This window comes from Rhododendron vialii, chromosome 10a (assembly GCF_030253575.1).
Source record: "Rhododendron vialii isolate Sample 1 chromosome 10a, ASM3025357v1".
In the NCBI taxonomy this organism is placed as follows: Eukaryota; Viridiplantae; Streptophyta; class Magnoliopsida; order Ericales; family Ericaceae; genus Rhododendron; species Rhododendron vialii.
In genome coordinates, this window is record NC_080566.1 from 33,654,092 (window position 1) to 33,672,102 (window position 18,011).

The window sequence follows — 18,011 nt, forward strand, 5'->3', positions numbered from 1 at the left end:
AACATTACCAACTACATTGATGTAAGTTCCACATTGACCATAAAAGGCTCAGAGGCATTACAGAGCTAGCCACTATGTTACGCATAGACCTCAAACTGATCTTCGCATCAAAGGGAATTGGGTTGTCTTGAGTCACGAGAAGAATTTCACAAAAGAAAATTTTTTTTTTCTTTAACCCATGTGTCTGAGCTAACAGTACTGAAAGTTTAATAAATGGCTATTATTTTTTTATTTTTGTTGAAAAGAGTTGATAAATAGGATTTTGTATCTTTTTGCTCACTTCAAGAAATGCTAAATTGACAAATTTCATCGAACTTCATTCTCTGGTAGCCACAAAATAAGAATTGCTCCAATAGCAATAACTTGTCAGTTGTCACAGCTCGGCTGTGAACGAGCCGAGCAAAGTTTTGTCGAGTTCGAGCTCATTTCGTTTACTAAACAAGTCAAAAATTTGAGCTCAAGTTCGTATCGCTTACTAAATGAGTCGATCCGAGTATTAACGAGCTCAGCCGAACTCGTGAACTGCTCGGCTCATTTACAGCCCCAGCCTCAATGTACTAAAAGAGAAGGGAAGAAAGTAAGAAACAGATGGATGAGTAGTGTAATTGTAAGAACATAAGATTAAGTACGAATCATTTTTTTAAGGGCGCCGCTATTCGCAGCCCTTTATTTTCTCTCATAACCCGTTAAAAATTTTCAATTATACTCGACAGTTAGTTACCGAAATTGAGATATATTTTCAGCATTTAATTACCGAAATATAATATTTTTTTCAACAGCTATTTACCGAAAATGTATGTTCGGCAGTTGTTTACCGAAAGTTGAACATATTTTTGACATGTAGTTACTGAAATATAATCTTGTTTTCAACAGCTATTTACCGAAATGTTATTTATGATTTTCAACAACCATTTACCGAAATGTAGTAGGTTATGGGAGAAAATAAAGGGCTGCGAATAGCAGCGCCCTTTTTTAAATAATGTTCAACGAAGTCTGTGTAATTTGATAGTATTCCTTTTAGTGGGAGAGAACTATTTGGGTGATTTTCGGATTAAAAATAAAAACCATTGCGTGGCTTTGAACCTTTGGTCCACAGAATTTCGATATGACCAAACGTAAAGCGGATGCTCTTATCTCAATAGGATAATGCACGTGGCATCACGCCAGCAAACAACAAAAATAGAAGGTCCAGACTCCAGACTCCAGAGTCAAAGTGGGTCAAGTGACATTGGACAACTTCAATTTTATATACATAAATTAGGTGTTCGGGCCAACTTATTCGCATAAACACTGATCCACCGACCACTTGCATGGAGTCAAATTAAAGCTGAAGCGAAACTCCGTATGAACTTACCTCAAATGAATTGACAGCACTTAAAGAAATTTTAAATATAATCCTTAAAAAGAGCAAAACTGAATAAAAAAAAATAAAAAAATCTTAACCACTGAGCCAACCCTCGAAGGAGTTGACATAAGGGACAAGCTTTTAGGTATAAGAAAATTATATTCCATATTCAAAAAAAGAAAATTATATTCAGGCGGCAGGGTGAATCTTCTCATGATCACTCTTCTAATAGAAAATGAAACTTAGCCCCGTCCCAGAACACCTTCTTAAAAAATAAGTACTTATTTCATATTTTTAAACTCAAAAATAATGTAAATGAAAAATAATTTTGTAATTTTTTTTAATCGTATTAAAGATCTCAATGAGATCTATCAAACAAGATCCATATTGCATATTTTTAGATTTCAATAAGCCTATAATTTTTTAGCTTGAAATTGCCTTTTTAAAAAATAAGGACTTAAAACTCGTTCTGGAACGGAGCCTTAGTACACTTCTATTCGATAATTTTGATTAGTCCATTTTGTAAATTCCAATGCATATGCCATCCATCACGTAATTGGATACCCTGTCTATGTGGACTAATGATATTTATCTATATTGTCAATTCTGATCGCTCATTGCTCTTGGAAAAAAACTGATCTGATGAAACTTTTTTTCATGTTTGTTCGACTTGATTTTTTACATAAATAAATTATGTTATTTGATATGATGCAATTAGGCATGTCAATGAATTCGATCCGAATCCAATAACGTCGATCTGACAATTCGAATCCGGTAATCCAAATATAGATTATATCAGATTAAATCCGTTATTAATACGATCCGAACTTTAATTTTTTTTTAAAAAACCCTATTTTAAATTTTGGGAAAAATATATATATTTTTCCCTTTTCTGCTAAAATTATGGAAGTAAAAAAAAATATCGGATCAAATTCGGATTTTACGGATTCGAATTACTACTACTGGATTTATGAAGTTCGGATCTAATTCAGCTCCAATCTGATTCATTGACAGGTCTAACTGCAGTGTTGGAGCGAAAGAAGATGTCATTCTTTTTCTTTTTATATTATTATACAAGGAGTCCGGGGCCCGGGCCAATGCTAGTAGGAATCTAGTCAAAGAATGAGAATTTTTCCAAAACAGAATCCTAATAAAATAATGAAATCAACCCTAATGCTGAAAAGTAACATTTGTATGCTAACAAAATAATTTCTTACCAACAAAACAACTTCATACCAAAAGTAAGAATATAAAAATCTCTCCATCCTTGTCCTACATCAACATCGAAATGCCGGTCGATTTGTCCGCTCAAGTTTGAGGAGAAATTGGAATTGGTTCCCGCTGGTGCGACTCGTTGTTTCCCTAACAACGTGCACTATACAGTTCTAGTACGTTGAAGAGTTTATATCGTTTGTCAGGAAAAGACTACAATACACACCTTTTATTTGGATGTGTATCATATGTACCCCCAAAATGTTATGAATTATAGAGAAAATGTTACAAATAGTATTGCTAAAAAGTTACGAATCGTTTAAAGGTTATGAAATATACCAAAATGTTATGAATCATAATGAAAATGTTACGAATCGTACTGCTGAAAAGTTATGAATTCTAGAACAAAAGTTATGAAACACTCTAAAACGTTATGAATGAACCACAAAATAGGTACATATGGTACACCCTTTTAAGAGGTGTGTATTGTAGACTTTCCCCGTTTGCCAAGATAGTAATAGGGAGTAACACAGCACTAAAAGTAGAAATTCGAGGAAGAACTAAGCGATGACAAAGTCAAAGATAACGTTGATATGGTCACCTTGTTGGTTCCAAGTAAGACCTAAACTTAGCAATGGATCAGTTACATGTTACGATTGACATGGGGTCTCTAAGTATGGTGCCTCAGAGTTTCCAAAGCCATCAGGGGAGCAAACAGATCGAGCTGAGTCGAGTTTTGTAGTATTTGAGCTCAGCTTTAGGGATGATAATTCCAACCTCTTCATTTCGACCCGTTCCATTCCCCACTCCGATTGGATCAGAGTAAGGAAATTTCTTTGGGGATTGAATCGGATTTGGAGGCAAAAAAAGGGGAAGAGGGGTCAGATCGGAGGTGGTTCAGCGTACATCCAACCCAATCCCCCGCCCCATTCCCCGCCCCGCCGTTTCTATTACATATATATTATTTACATTTTTACCCCAATACTTATTAGGGTACTCGACCATATATATTGTTGCATTACGCATAGTTAGGCTAGAAGTAGAACGTATTCCCATTTCCTCTTTCAAGTGGCACAACAATCATTCCAGACTCCAACCATTTCATTGCCGTCAACGCTACAATCATTCCGGACTTCTTTGAATATCTTGACTCAAAGAAAAAGAAAAAGAAAAGAAAAGAAAAGAGAAGGAAAATGGGAGGAAAGATTTACTATTCACTAAACTTGAAATTTTTATTTTTCTCCTCTTTTTTTCTTCCAACCAAACGATAGAAGCAGAGATTTTTTAGATTAAGAATTTGATTATGGACCTGAGATGCTTTTGGTATGGAAATTGAGAAAATTTCCATGTTTTAAAGATGATATGAGATTAGATACATGTGGCTTGGAGCTTTCCCGCTAAAATATATTGTGGTGAAAAAAATTTGAATCGGGGCAGGGATGGAGGGTGGAGAGTTGAGGTGATTCTCCATTCGGACAACAAGGCAGGGGATGGAGGCAAGGCAAATCTGTGATTTGGGGATCGGAGGTGGGGATGGTCAAATCCATCCCCGTTTACACACCAGTTGAGCTCAAGCCATCAACAGGCGCCCAACCCTCAACAAGTCAAATCCGGTTCATTTACTAAATAAGTCTCTATAAATGAACTAAGCCAATATAAAGGATCGACTCGTTTACTACACAACCCTTGATCGCTTCGTTTCCATATCAAAAATAATTAATAAAACAAAATAGTTATACTACCTAAAAGATAGCGACAAGTATTCCAAGAATTGTCCTCAGGAATTATGAAGGCTGAGTTGCAGTTATTTCAATCGATTTCTAAATTAATTCGGAAAGGGATTTGATTGTTGGATTTCGAAAACATTAAAAGCTAAATTAAATTAAAGCAATTAAGAAATAACAAAAGTTTATGAGAGAAAAGATCTAGAGTTTCGAATCTACTCAACCCGTTGTAACAATATTTATGAGATGATAAAGGTTAATTATTCGAATTAATCCGGATATCGTTAGGGTTCGCGGACCCTCATGGTATCGCCTAAAGATATTTATGAATCACCAAATAGCATGAGGTATCGCCGCCTAGCACAAACCGTCTTACTAGTACGATCCGTCTCTATGGCACGGATCGTCTAATAGCACAGCGCGTCTTACGGAGCATAACCCATCTTACTCAGTAATCACAAACAATTAAGAACCGTTATATGAACGTGCATAAAAATCTAGAAAATCATACACAAGATTTGATAGAGAAAATTAATACCGCAAATAAATCCTCAAGTCATACAACCACGATTCGAATAATAAAAACAATAAATCAAAACATAAAAATCGTTACTCAAAGTTTGAGCTTCATCTATACCCTAGAAATGAGTTTAGCCGGACATCGGAGTTGTAACCATCGTGATATTGCTTCTGTTCTCCGTTGTGATGTGCGGCAAATATAGGCGCAGCTCTCTCTTTTTTTTCTTCCGAATTCGTGTGTGATGAAAAAGTCCCCCTCTCTGTTGTGCTTCTTGTCTTTTTATATGTCGTGGTAGCCGACCTTCGGTAGCAGCCCCATTTCCTTGCATAAGCCCCTGCAGTAATATCGGTAACTTGGGCCCAGCCTTAGTCAGAATAACAATTAAACATTAGGGCCCGTTTAGATGTGGAAAAAAAATTGAGGGTATTAGTTAATAAGGAATAAGATAGTAGAAGGTATTATTTAATAAGGAGTGACCCACATTGATGTGATATTTATGGAGAGAGATTAAATAGTAGGTTGTTTGGATGAGGTATAAAAGAAGGAGAATTAAATAATACTTAGTTTGGATGAAGGATTAATATAAGGGGTATAAGGAAGAGTGGATGATATAAAAAGCTGTCAAATGACCCTTTTGTCCTTGTGCAGTCCCTAAATTAATTTATGTATTACGTTTTATATGTAATTGCAAATTTAATTATTCTTTCACAATTTAAGTCGTAATATTTATTTCTACTAACAAATTAACGAATTTCGTATTATTATTAAACAATTTTTTTTTATAAAATTTGGTTTTTAAAAAAAAATTAAGTGTTCAAAATTTCAATCTATTTGAACCGGTGGAAAAATTTTAGTTTTTTGATCATTTTATCCTAAATGGTCATAATTAAATTTTGACTTTATGGCTCTCGTTGATTAGCCCTAAGAAAGTCGTAGAATCAAATATCTCTTAGGTCTAATCAACGAAAGCTATAGAGTTAAAATTTAATTATGACCATTTAGGATAAAATGATCAGAAAACTAAAATCTTTCCACCGGTTCAAACGGATCGAAATTTAGAATACTTAATTTTTCAACCTCTTTAAACCGTTTATATATTAAAAAATATGGTTAAAAAAATTAAGAATTCTAAATTTCAATCCGTTTGAACAGGTGGAAAGATTTTAATTTTCTGATCATTTTATCCTAAATGATCATAATTAAATTTTAACTCTAGGGCTTTCGTTGATTAGCCCTAAGAAAGTCGTAGAATCAAATATCTCTTAGAGCTAACCAACGAGAGCCATAGAGTCAAATTTTAATTATGACCATTTAGGATAAAATGATCAGAAAACTAAGATCTTCGCACCGATTCAAACGGATTAAAAATTGGAACACTTATTTTTTTATACCGTTTATATATTAAAAAATATAGTTAAAAATTAAGTGTTTCAATTTTTAATATGTTTGAACCGGTGCGAAGATCTTATGATTTTGGATAGAATGGAGAGTAGAATTTGGTTGAATGGTGGATAGGAAAAGGGGATAACGAGGGGTATTTTTGTCCATAAAATACCCCTCCACAGCTGGATTATTTTTTTGGGACCTCAAAAGGAGCCCAAAATTAATCCCGGACAATTCCTTAAACCGGTGAAAACGAAAAGAGGGCTAAACATAACAAGGGAAGAAATTGGAATGCCAAGCAAGGGAAAATGAGTGGACCCCTCTCCATATACCCCCTCCTTTTTACTCCTTCCAAGCAGGCCCTTAGGCCCAACCAATTGTATGTTCAAATTATTAATATAGATTCGGGGCCCACTAATATATTTACAACTTTTATTAGGGAAAATGACGGCCAATGACATGTTTGATAATTAATATCCGTCAATGACATTTTCAGTATTAATAAATATTTTGAGCTTGTCCTTTAAGAGTATTAATTATCAAAATAAGTTTCCCCTTTTATTATTCTGCTAACTCATTCCACTTCTAGTACCACGTACACGGCAGCACACTAGGACGAGGAAAAATTATACTAGGACGCAATCCATGCTTCTCAGCAACTAAACAAAGCCCATTTAAAATGTCAAAACTTTCAAATACCTACAACACACAAATCGAGCATTAATCTCCGGAGTAACAATATAAACGGACTCAGAAAGGATAAATTGGAGGGCGCGTATGTGAACATGTACGCGCCTATCAAACTTAAACACGAGCTCGAGTTTGACTAGATTACTACACAAATTAAGCCTGGCCAAGTCTTATTGAGCTGGGTCTCAAGTTGCGCACGAATAGCCCTGTTAACCATTCTTTGTGGCTGGATCATTTTAGAGAGGCAATGGGGGTTGTGGACTTGCTCTAATCACACCCAGCAAAAAAAAAAAATTTTGGAGTACCAGCAGTGCCAAGATTTTCGAATTTTTATCCGAAAATGTCTTCAAATGTGAAATTACTGATTAAGATTCACTTGTATCTTTGAGCCCTGTACGTTAAAGTAAACCTCAACCATTTATTTCACCATAATCATGGATCTTTGAGGCTTATACGTTAAAGTAAATTTCAACCATTTAGTGGTGTTTCTATTAATAAAAGAAATACTAAAAAATTAACACATTTTACCTTATTGTTTTTACTAACAAAAAAGTTATAGCATTTTAAATATCTCATTTTCACTAACAAAAAAGTTACAGCATTTTAACATCTCGTTTTCATTAAAAAAACAGTTGTCAATTTTTTTTTTAACTATAGTAACTTTACTCACAAATTCATCAACAACTTATTAACTATCGAAAACAACTTGACATTTTTTAACAATTTATTCACCGTCGGATACACCAAATAACTTTTCAACTATAAATAACAATTTATAAATTTTTCACCGCGAAAAACACCCTAACTACCGAAAATAACTTGACATTTTTCAACAATTTATTCACCGTCGGATACATCTAATAACTTTTCAACTATAAATAAAAATTTACAAATTTTTCACCTCGAAAAACACCCCTACTCTCGGGTTTTTCCACGCACCTGACGTGGCGGTGCCGCAATTAAAAAATCGCCCAATTTTTAACAATATCTGTTTCTGGTTTTATCTAAAATAAACCCCCCGGATCTCTCCTCTCTGCGCATTCTCTGCTTCTCTGGACAGACGATCGTTATTCGAGTGATGGCTTCGAATGGGCTCAACCTCCACTGTTCTTCGTTTGCTCTTTCTCGTTCACGGTAAGCCTGTTTCCTTTCCCATTCTCTTCAAGATTTCCTTCCAAAAGTTTTCGAGGAAACGATTGCCCGAGGAGAAAGCTTTTCTGGTTTTTCTTTTGTGCGGTAGAATTCATTTGCTTCGTTGAACTTTCTGATTGGAAACTTGGGGTGGTTTTCTACGTGGGTTTGTTTGGAGCTCAATTTATGTTGTAATCGATTGGAAGGATAGTTAATGGAGGATTTATGGAAGCCAATAATGATTTTGGAAGACTGTTGGAATGTTGATCATGTTGCGCAATGCGGATTTCCTGTCGATACTTGATAGGAATTGAAACTTTTGGAAGAATCACCTAATTTATCATCTTTTTTTTTTTTTTGTGGGTAAGTTAACATTTTATAACAAACCACAAGAAAACTTCTATCCCAGGGCCGAACCTTAGGAGAACACAAAACAGCAAAACAACTAGATACACTCAAACTAGAAGCACAACTCACTCCTACAAAGCAAAGAAGGAGTCACATCCCAATTCCTACATAAAGAAAAAATTTCACTGGAATAAGGAAATTTCCCCCATGAACACACTCTATCTCTAATATGAGCCACTATAATGGAAAGAACATCTTCAGAAGTGCAGGATTTTTGAGAGAAGATCCTAGCATTTCGTTCCAGCCAAATGTAATAGAGTGTAGCAGCCAAAGATAGCTTTTCACCCGACAATGTTGACTGAACCAAACAATCTCGAAGTCCCGGTCACCAGGTAACCGAACAACCAAATTCCTTTTCAAAATGTTAGACCAAATGATTCTAGAAAAGTTGCAATAAAAAAAGAGGTGCATATGGGTCTCCATTTGCTGCTGGCACAAAACACAAGTAGGGTGCACATTCATACCCCATTCTCTAAGCCTATCCTTTTTGGCTAACCTCTTGCAACAAGCAAGCCAAGCAAGAAAGGCCCACTTGGGCACATTCCCATGAAACCACACCACAGAACGCCAAGGATGTTCCTGACCAACATTCCGAATAGCATTCCAAGCAGATTTGGTGGTATACTGACCAGAAGAAGAAGGTGACCAAAAAATCTCATCCTCCTGCTGAGGTTTAGGAAGAAACCCAACAGGAGTAGCTCCAGCAATCTGCATAGTGAATCTATTGTGAGACCTGGGCCAATTCCACCTGCCATCTTGAATGAATAATATCAGAAACCTTCATAGATAGAGACCTCCCTAAGTTGTAAACCACATCCTCACCAAACCGAAGATACAGGGGCCCAAGCGGATGCCAATTGTCAAGCCAAACAAAGGTATTATTGTCATTCCCAATTCTATGCTTGATTAAAGGCTGACCCAAAGATCTCAGTTTGAACAATTTCTTAATGGTCCAAGAGGAATCATTAGGAGGGTCCATATACCACAGGTTCCTATGCTTACTGACATAAGCATGTATCCATCGCACCCACAAGGTATCAGCTTTCTTACTTATGGCCCACAAATGGCGAAGCATAGTTGCCTTATTCCATTCTTTCAAAGGTTTAAAACCTAGACCACCCTCCTTCTTAGGAGTGCAGACATCAGCCCATTTAACTTTGCCACTAGAAGATTTGAGCTCCACACCAGTCCAAAGGAAGACCCTCAACATGCTCTCAATTTCTTTCAGAATTCGTTGAGGCAGGATAAACAAGGAACACCAATAAACTTGGATAGTCAGCAGCACATTAGACCAACTCATAATTCTTTGATGAACCCTTTCTTTAAGAATAGCACAGTCCTCGTACCTTAGCCTAGAAGAGATCAATGGCACACCAAGATATCTCACTGGAAGATGACCCTCAGGAATAGGGAGAATATCAAGTAAAGCCCCTTTCAAATCTTCATCCAATCCAGAGAAAAATATTTGACTTTTCTGTAAATTGGGCTTAAGGCCAGAAAACAAGTACAACTCATCCAAAGTAGACTTAAACACACAAAGAGAACCACAATCAGCACTAGACAGCAAAAACAAATCATCTGCAAATGCTAAATGAGACAAAGAAAGGGTACCACATTTTGGATGGTAAGAAAACTGTCCATCACTAATTTTCTTCTTGAGGATTGCATAAAACCCCTCCATGACAAAAAGGAACAGATAGGGGGAGATGGGATCTCCCTGACGTAAACCCCGAGCACCTTTAAAGAAGCCCTCAAGTTCACCATTGATCACAACAGAAAACATGGTAGACGAGACACAAATCTTAATCCATCTAATAAACTTCTGAGGGAAATCCATAGCATGCATAACATCAAACAAGAATTCCCAGTCAACAGATCGTATGCCTTCATAAGATCAATCTTTACAGCACACCTTTCAGGCAAAGCATTCCTGAGGAAGAATGGGTTGCAACTGAGAGCCAGAAGCTTTGTAATACACTTATAGATCACATTGCAGCAAGCAATGGGTCTATAATCCTTCATAGTAAGAGGGCAACTCAACTTAGGAACAAGAGTTAATGCAGTGGCATTCCAACCTTTAGGCAAACACCTATGTGTGAAGAAATACTTAACAGCATTCACGACATCAGGACCAACTATAGACCAATTCTTATGAAAGAAACTAGCACTAAACCCGTCAGGACCAGGGGCCTTATCACCCCCTATGGCGACCATAGCCTTTTTGATCTCCTCTGCAGTGACATCTTGAATAAGCACATCCTTCGTATGCATAGGCACTTTAGAGGTAACTAAGGAACTCATAACACCAGCAGAACTCATCTTGAGATTAAACTTTTCACCCAACAATTTCTTATAGAACCCCAGAATTTCAACTTTAATGGCTGCTGGCTCCTCGAATATATTACCATTCTCATCACTAATAGAAAAGATTTTACTATGAACTATATGGCTCTTTACCTTTTTATGAAATTTTTTTGAGTTTTGATCTCCCAAAGCCAACCATTGCACCCGTGATTTTTGTCTATGAAAATCTTCCTCTGCCACAACTAACTCAGAGTATTTAAGAAGAGCCTCTCTTTCCAAGGATTTATCATCTTGGATGTGGGTGTTATTTATTAGATGAAATAAAGAAAGTCCAGGATAGAAGAGGCCTAAAGTGAATACCACGTACTAATTGATTACGATGGACCATTTTTCAGCTTCATTGATGCATAATTTTGGTACTTCGATATTGTTCTTTATAGTTTATACATCATATGTAGTGCATTCTATTGATTATTTTTCGATTTGACAGAGGCTTCGTTCAATTAAGTTACAGTCCTTTTAGTATAACAGTACCCTTGGCTCTTCTGAACAAGCTCAATTTTCTTATATCTTGAGTTGGGATTCGTTTGGAGCCTCCCTATGTCATCTTGCTCCTTCTATATTCTTCGTATGGGATAGTGTAGCTTATCAATGATATGAATCAGAGTCCTGAAGCACTTATTTTTTAACCAAGCTACATCCTATATCAATCCATAGACTCGAACCTTGAAACACACCCTACATCTGAAAATGGGACAGAAGTCTTCCAAGTTGATGGCGTAATCATATTCTTATTATCAATTTCGTGTCACAAATTTCTATTTAGTAAAAATCGATTTGAGGAACAATTTTGTGGTTTTACCGAACCTTTGTGATTCTCCATTGGATAGATTATAAAAAATCAGAATTTCCATTCCCGAGTCGGTTCATGATTTGACAACTAGGTTTTTGGCTCTCTCTCGTGGCACCAGTTCAAGGAGTTGTTTGTCAAGTATCCACGAAACTAAGTATCCATCTATGAAGCATCTTTAGTTATGTTTAAATGCCAAATATTTGGATTGAGGTTACTGTTAGTAACAAGTTTGACTTATCTGTTATGCATTTTCTTCTACGCATAGGCATACCCTAATTGTTTTCTTTCTTCAGAGGACACTATGGTTTTCACTGTCTGAATCCCTTCATGACAAATGGAAACATGCCGGGTTTAATTTCAAGCCCCAGTAACAAGTTGTGCTTAAGTTTCAAAGTTGATGGCAAAGCTCGAGCTGTGCAGATATCTGGAGAAGGCAATTTTCTGTCTTATTCTAGCAACAAAGCAGTTTCTGGACTTGGTAATGATGACAAACAGGCAAACCAACCAAATGGAACTGAGATACAACCTGATGCAGTAGCTTTTGCAACATTATCTGCAGAAATAATTCCCACATCAATGGGATTTCATTCTGATGATGATGAATTTGACTTGGATCGCCCTACTGAAGGATTTTCTTCAATACCGGAGGCCATTGAAGACATCCGTCAAGGCAAGGTTAGTTGCCTGTTAGCTGATACTTTGTAGGACCAACTGGTTGCTCTTAGATATTCAGTAGTTTAAAATGACCATGCAGTTTGTAATTGTTGTCGATGATGAGGACAGAGAAAATGAAGGGGATTTGATAATGGCAGCATCACTGGTAACACCTGAAGCTATGGCCTTTATTGTAAAGCATGGTACTGGAATAGTTTGTGTGAGCATGAAAGGTGAAGACTTAGAGAGATTACAACTTCCGCTAATGGTTTCACAGAAGGAGAATGATGAGAAACTTTGCACAGCTTTCACAGTGTCAGTGGTATGTAGATTGCAATCATATACCTCTCTTTACATAGTTTAACTCTTGTTCATGCTCATTTCTAAAGAGATAGGTTTTAAATGGTTAATTTGGATCCCAAGTCATGAACATAAATCTTGATTGTGAAGGATTTATCAAGTAATGCTATCTAATATGTCAGCATATAGCCTTCACCTTTCTTAGTCCTTCTAATCTTTAAAAAAGACGACACTTGGGGCTTCATATGTAGGAGCCTGTACTTCCTTGTGACCTTGTCCTCATTTGCTGCTTGTTTAAATTTAAATTGCAGAAGAGAAGAATGAAAACATTTTCTGTTGCTTCATATTTTGGTCATGGAGAGTACAGTTCCGGTAATATATTTGATGCATGCTTGACATCAGTAATTGGCAGGAACAAGTTTTTATTTTTTATTTTTTTATATCTCATGTCAGATTCATATCACACCATTAAAACCTTTTCTGCAAGAGGCCTTGCTTGGATATCTACAAAATGAATAATGGGTCTGCACTTCGTGGGACTATATTTGTAGCGCTTTCTTGTTCATCTGCCTCAACTAAAATAACTATATACAGCGTCTGCACTTAGTGGTCCACAGTCCACTGTATTTGACATGCATTAGTATAATGTCTTGTTTTTGCGTATCAAATCTTAGTCAATCTCATCTGTCTAAGTGGTCTTGGTGTCTCTCAGGGGGAGATTTCTGAAAACAATGTGGTTAATGTAATGGGAAAATTTTATTACACGTACGGATTTCCAATTATGCGGTTGTTTTCAATCAATGTTCTTTCTTTCTTTTTTTCGAATTCAATCAATGTTCTTAATGCTCTCCAGGTTTGACAAGTGTAAAAACTTGTGATTCTTTCAGATATTGTTTTGGCTCTCATATCTGACAAAGTCTACTGGATTCTGTAGGATGCAAAATATGGTACTACAACAGGTGTCTCAGCTCGTGACAGGGCAACAACAATTTTAGCTCTGGCATCAAGAGAGTCAAAACCTGAGGATTTTAACCGCCCGGGCCATATTTTCCCGCTGAAGTATAGGGAGGGAGGAGTTCTTAAAAGGGCTGGGCACACAGAAGCTTCGGTTGATCTAGCTGTGTTAGGTGGGTTAGAGCCTGTCGCAGTTCTGTGTGAGATTGTGGATGATGATGGCTCCATGGCTAGATTACCAAAGCTTCGCCAATTTGCACAGGCTGAAAACTTGAAGATTATATCCATTGCTGATTTAATAAGGTATATGTCCGTGTTGTTATTTTTCAAGGAACCAGGTGTATTTACAAACCACGAGACTCGTCTATTTCCTTTGTTAAATTGCATGTTACCGTCACTTGTTATTCCGAATTTCGTGGTTTTGGGCCTTTTGGCTAGACAATATCAAACATTGTTTCTGCGGAGAAAAGAATGGTCCTTGCCTTGCTGTGCACTATCAAAAATCATCAATGTATAGGGTGTAAATTGTACTCTCTCTAAAACTATCAAAAAGGCAAGAAAACATTATACAAAGTTCAACAAGATGCTTTCTCAAATGATGAGACTTTCAAACATGAATGGCTTGACTTGACGTGCTCAACGAATAAAGAAATTAGAATTGTAATTTTTTTTTTCTTGGCTTAATTCCTGCTAGAGTTGGTTTCTTCATAGCTTTTGGATACAGAATTTCATCTTTAATTAGGGAAACTGTATTCCGAAACATCTTTTGTGATGTAGTGTAGTTGGGACTTGGCAGATATAGGAGAAAAAGAGAGAAATTGGTGGAGAAGGCTGCTGATGCTCCGATACCGACAATGTGGGGCCCTTTCAAGTCATATTGCTATAGGTCACTGCTGGATGGGATTGAGCATATTGCTATGGTTAAGGTAAGCACTTCTGGTTGAAGCAAATCAGATGACGTTCTCCTTAACTTTAATATCATACGTTGTCAGTGTGTATGGATATAATGAATGCGCTATTCCACAGTTTTCTAGTGATTACAATTACTATTACACCAATGCATCACCATAACATTCAATCTTGCTATGCACCGGGAAGCTTCAAAATGTGTGTTTCATGCCCACATATATATGTTGAAGGCAATGACCTTGCAACTATGTTGCTTCAAATATTTGAAGTCAACTTTATCTAAATCAAACTTTTCTTTACCTTTTTGTGGCCACATTTTTTTGTTTATCTTGCTAGGAGCCCTTTGTGGTGCACTTAATCTAGGATTGGCGCTTTTTGTTGTAGAACATTGGTTGTTTGTGGCATAGCATTGTAGAGGAAGAACCACTAGATATCGGCCTAGTTGACGGATGGGTTCAATATTGTTCTAACATATGGTCTCTTGAATCCACAAGAAAAGATAAATCACCTTGAACTCGAGGAATAGAGCACACTGTGAAATTTTTACTGAATACTAGATAGTTGGTAATGAAAGCCTGGAAGGTTACAAACTTATTTAAAGAGAATCCTAGCACAACTTGGATAAGAAGCAATAAAGAAATAAGAAAATTTACCAAAAGCAAAAGATTTGAGTAAGTCTCAAACTGGGATATACTAGAATCGTAAAAAAAATATTGCCAGAAAAAAGAAACATAGCCTTAATTGGAATCTTTTTGACCAAGTAATTTGCAAATCAAGTCTGTCCATGAAATTAAAAAATTGTCAATTTTATCCTTGGGCGCGCTTTAATCCTTACCCCTCCCAATGCTCTAGAAACTCTTCGACAACATGGTCTAAATCAATTTGTCTATGGAAAACATCAGGCCTGTCGGATGGAAAGGGTCTGTCTGCATGATCATCTCACTTTACTTAAGAGTCAGTTTTGATAGTTCTTGCACGAGGTGAAACATTACCTTATCGATCTGTAGTTTCAACTGTATGCGGTATATTACATGAGTTAGTTGTATTATGGCCTACTTTTTCCTTCTTTTTTTCAATTTTCGCTAGTAAGTCATAAACATGGAACGAAACAGAAACAGGGATGTCATTTGGTTTATTGCTCCTACTTATGTTCACAAGACTACTCATGCAACCTTTTGGTGGGAGACTCCACACTCCAATTAATGCATGTCGTCGTTGTTACTTGTTACACTGCATGTTAAGCCTAAATGCCAAACCAAATTATCATATCTTGGTATCCGTTAGACAATTGGGTGAATGAGAAGAGGACAGTAAGGATTCATGGGTAAAACCACAAAAGGTATGTAATAATCTGATTTATGTTGTGGAAGTATAATGTGAAATTTGCGGGTAGGTAATAAGTTGCCTTCGTACTTTAGGTTTTACACCTGAAAGCTGCACAATTCTGTGTTCCAGTCGGTCATCTGTGATAGCCACGGGTTGTGATGGGGTTTATTGGTTTGAACAGGGAGAGATTGGAGATGGACGAGATATTCTTGTAAGGGTGCATTTGGAGTGCCTCACTGGTGACATATTCAGATCAGCTAGATGCGACTGTGGGAACCAACTGGCTTTGGCAATGCAGCAAATTGAAGCCGCTGGTAGGGGTGTATTGGTGTATCTCCGTGGACATGAGGGGAGGGGAATTGGTCTGGGCCACAAATTACGGGCTTACAATTTACAAGACGATGGACGTGATACAATTGAAGCAAATGAGGAGCTGGGGTTACCTGTTGATTCTAGGGAGTATGGCATTGGAGCCCAGGTACTGTCTTCACAATTTGTTAGATTTCACAAGTAAAGATAAGAAATTTGATTATTTGGTTTCTACTCGTTATTGCCTGGTAATTTTTCCATCGAGTCACAAGGTGCTAGGTTGGGCATTACTTCCATTCTCGCTTGACTTGAGAATTTGACCACTCCTTAGCTATCCATATGTGACTAAAGGGGCAAGCCGTCTTCATTTGGTGCAATTGTATTTCTTGACTGTGTTAACTATATAGGTGTGTCCCGTCCTACCAGGGGATGTGACATGTAAGGCAAGGAAAAACCTGTGTGGCTTTGCTTCATAAATCAAATGGGGTTCGTCGAGTACATAATAGTTGCTATTTAATCCTTGGTCTCTTCTAACCACCCCCCCCTTTCTCCTCATTCTTTGATTGAGAAAGTGGCAATGTCTGCTAATTAATCATCTGTAATTGTCCCCCTCCTCTCTTTCTCCTCATTCTTTGATTGAGAAAGTGGCAATGTCTGCTAATTAATCATCTGTAATTGTCCTACTAATTTTGCAGATACTACGAGATATTGGTGTCCGAACAATGAAGCTGATGACAAACAACCCTGCAAAATACGTCGGCCTTAAAGGTTATGGTCTAGCAATTGCAGGCAGAGTTCCATTGGTAACTCCCATAACTAGGGACAACCGGCGATATTTGGAAACAAAACGTGAGAAAATGGGGCATATCTATGGTTTAGACAACATTGGTAATTTAAATGGTACTAATGTACATGATAATCACAGAGCGAGTGGTGGCGGCCCCTCCGATGGTGTATCTGAGAAATAACCAAGTCTGGTTTTTCAGGGTTCTCTCTCTCTCTCGAACCTGTGATCCGATTTTCAAGTGAATGTGCTAGTCATGAAAGATGGTGATGGTATTTTGAATTGTTCGTTGAAGTTGAAATGAGAAATAGATTTGTAGTGGTGAAATAGTTTTTGGAATTGCAACCAAGGGAAACAAAGTACAAAGAGAAACAAAGATGTCACATGAAAAGATCATCAAGCAGCCTCTTCAGTGGTGAAATGTTGGCTGGAAGAGTCCTAGACGAACACTTCCAACCTTGGTGGTAAGAAGGCTCAAGCCTGGCTCGTTCAAGCCTGCAAATGAGGCGAGCTTTAAAGTTCAAGCCTGGCTCGTTCAGAATTAGGTGAGCCCGAGTTCAGCTCGAACACTTCCAACCTTGGCGATAAGAAGGCTTAGAGCTAACCCTGCAAATGAGGCGAGCTTTAAAGTTCAAGCCCGGGTTGTTCAAAATTAGTTGAGCTCAAGCTCGGCCTGAACTCAAATGAGCGAGCTATAGTTGAGCAAATATAAACAAGTCGAGCCCGAGTGAAACATGATCTCTCTAAGAAATATTTTATTGAGTAGTAGTAGTATAAATTAATAATTGTATCCTAAAATGTAACATGTAAAATTATTTTTGTATTGGTTTCAATCAAGCACGAGCCTAAAATTTTGGTCCGAGCTTGCTTAACATAATGCATGTGCGAGCTCAAATGAGCCTTTATCAAGCCGAGACTTGAGTTGCTCGCGAACAGTTCCGAACCATTCCAATCCTACTCAAAGCCAACGCTAGTATGGGACAAAAATGACACCGCATAATCTTTTTAAAGATAATTTTTTCCTTCCCTTTATGAATAAAGAAATTATAAATGGTGGAAAAGAAGTCTTTGAATGGAGGGTTAAAATAGAGAGGTGCGTGTCCAAAGTATAACTAGCTAAAGTAGAAAATTCATTTTTGAATGAACTAAACTTGTTTACGGTTGGGGTCTAAGCATGGTGTTTACACAGCCATCATGTGTGGGCT

General features: G+C 37.1%; 1 protein-coding gene across 3 annotated transcripts; it reads left to right on the forward strand.

Moving 5' to 3' along the window:
* Positions 1 to 7,878: 7,878 nt before the first annotated feature.
* LOC131302366 (bifunctional riboflavin biosynthesis protein RIBA 1, chloroplastic-like) lies at positions 7,879 to 17,715 on the forward strand. Of its 3 annotated transcripts, none has more exons than XM_058328934.1 (8): positions 7,879 to 8,008; positions 11,864 to 12,245; positions 12,325 to 12,546; positions 13,459 to 13,781; positions 14,275 to 14,404; positions 15,895 to 16,191; positions 16,718 to 16,994; positions 17,126 to 17,715. In XM_058328934.1, exons 1-7 carry the CDS (start codon positions 7,953 to 7,955, stop codon positions 16,988 to 16,990), a joined length of 1,683 nt encoding a protein of 560 aa, XP_058184917.1. In that variant the 5' UTR covers positions 7,879 to 7,952; the 3' UTR covers positions 16,991 to 16,994; positions 17,126 to 17,715. The 3 variants fall into 3 exon arrangements, with proteins under 3 accessions (XP_058184917.1, XP_058184916.1, XP_058184915.1); XM_058328933.1 differs by having other exon boundaries at positions 17,061 to 17,135; XM_058328932.1 differs by having other exon boundaries at positions 16,718 to 17,135.
* Positions 17,716 to 18,011: the final 296 nt, after the last annotated feature.

Coding starts and splice junctions, on each gene's coding strand:
- LOC131302366 (XM_058328934.1), top strand. CDS start 7,953: ATGGCTTCGAATGGGCTCAACCTCCACTGTTCTTCGTTTGCTCTTTCT. Junction 14,405..15,894: donor AGCATATTGCTATGGTTAAG/GTAAGCACTTCT, acceptor TGGTTTGAACAG/GGAGAGATTGGAGATGGACG. Junction 16,192..16,717: donor AGTATGGCATTGGAGCCCAG/GTACTGTCTTCA, acceptor CTAATTTTGCAG/ATACTACGAGATATTGGTGT.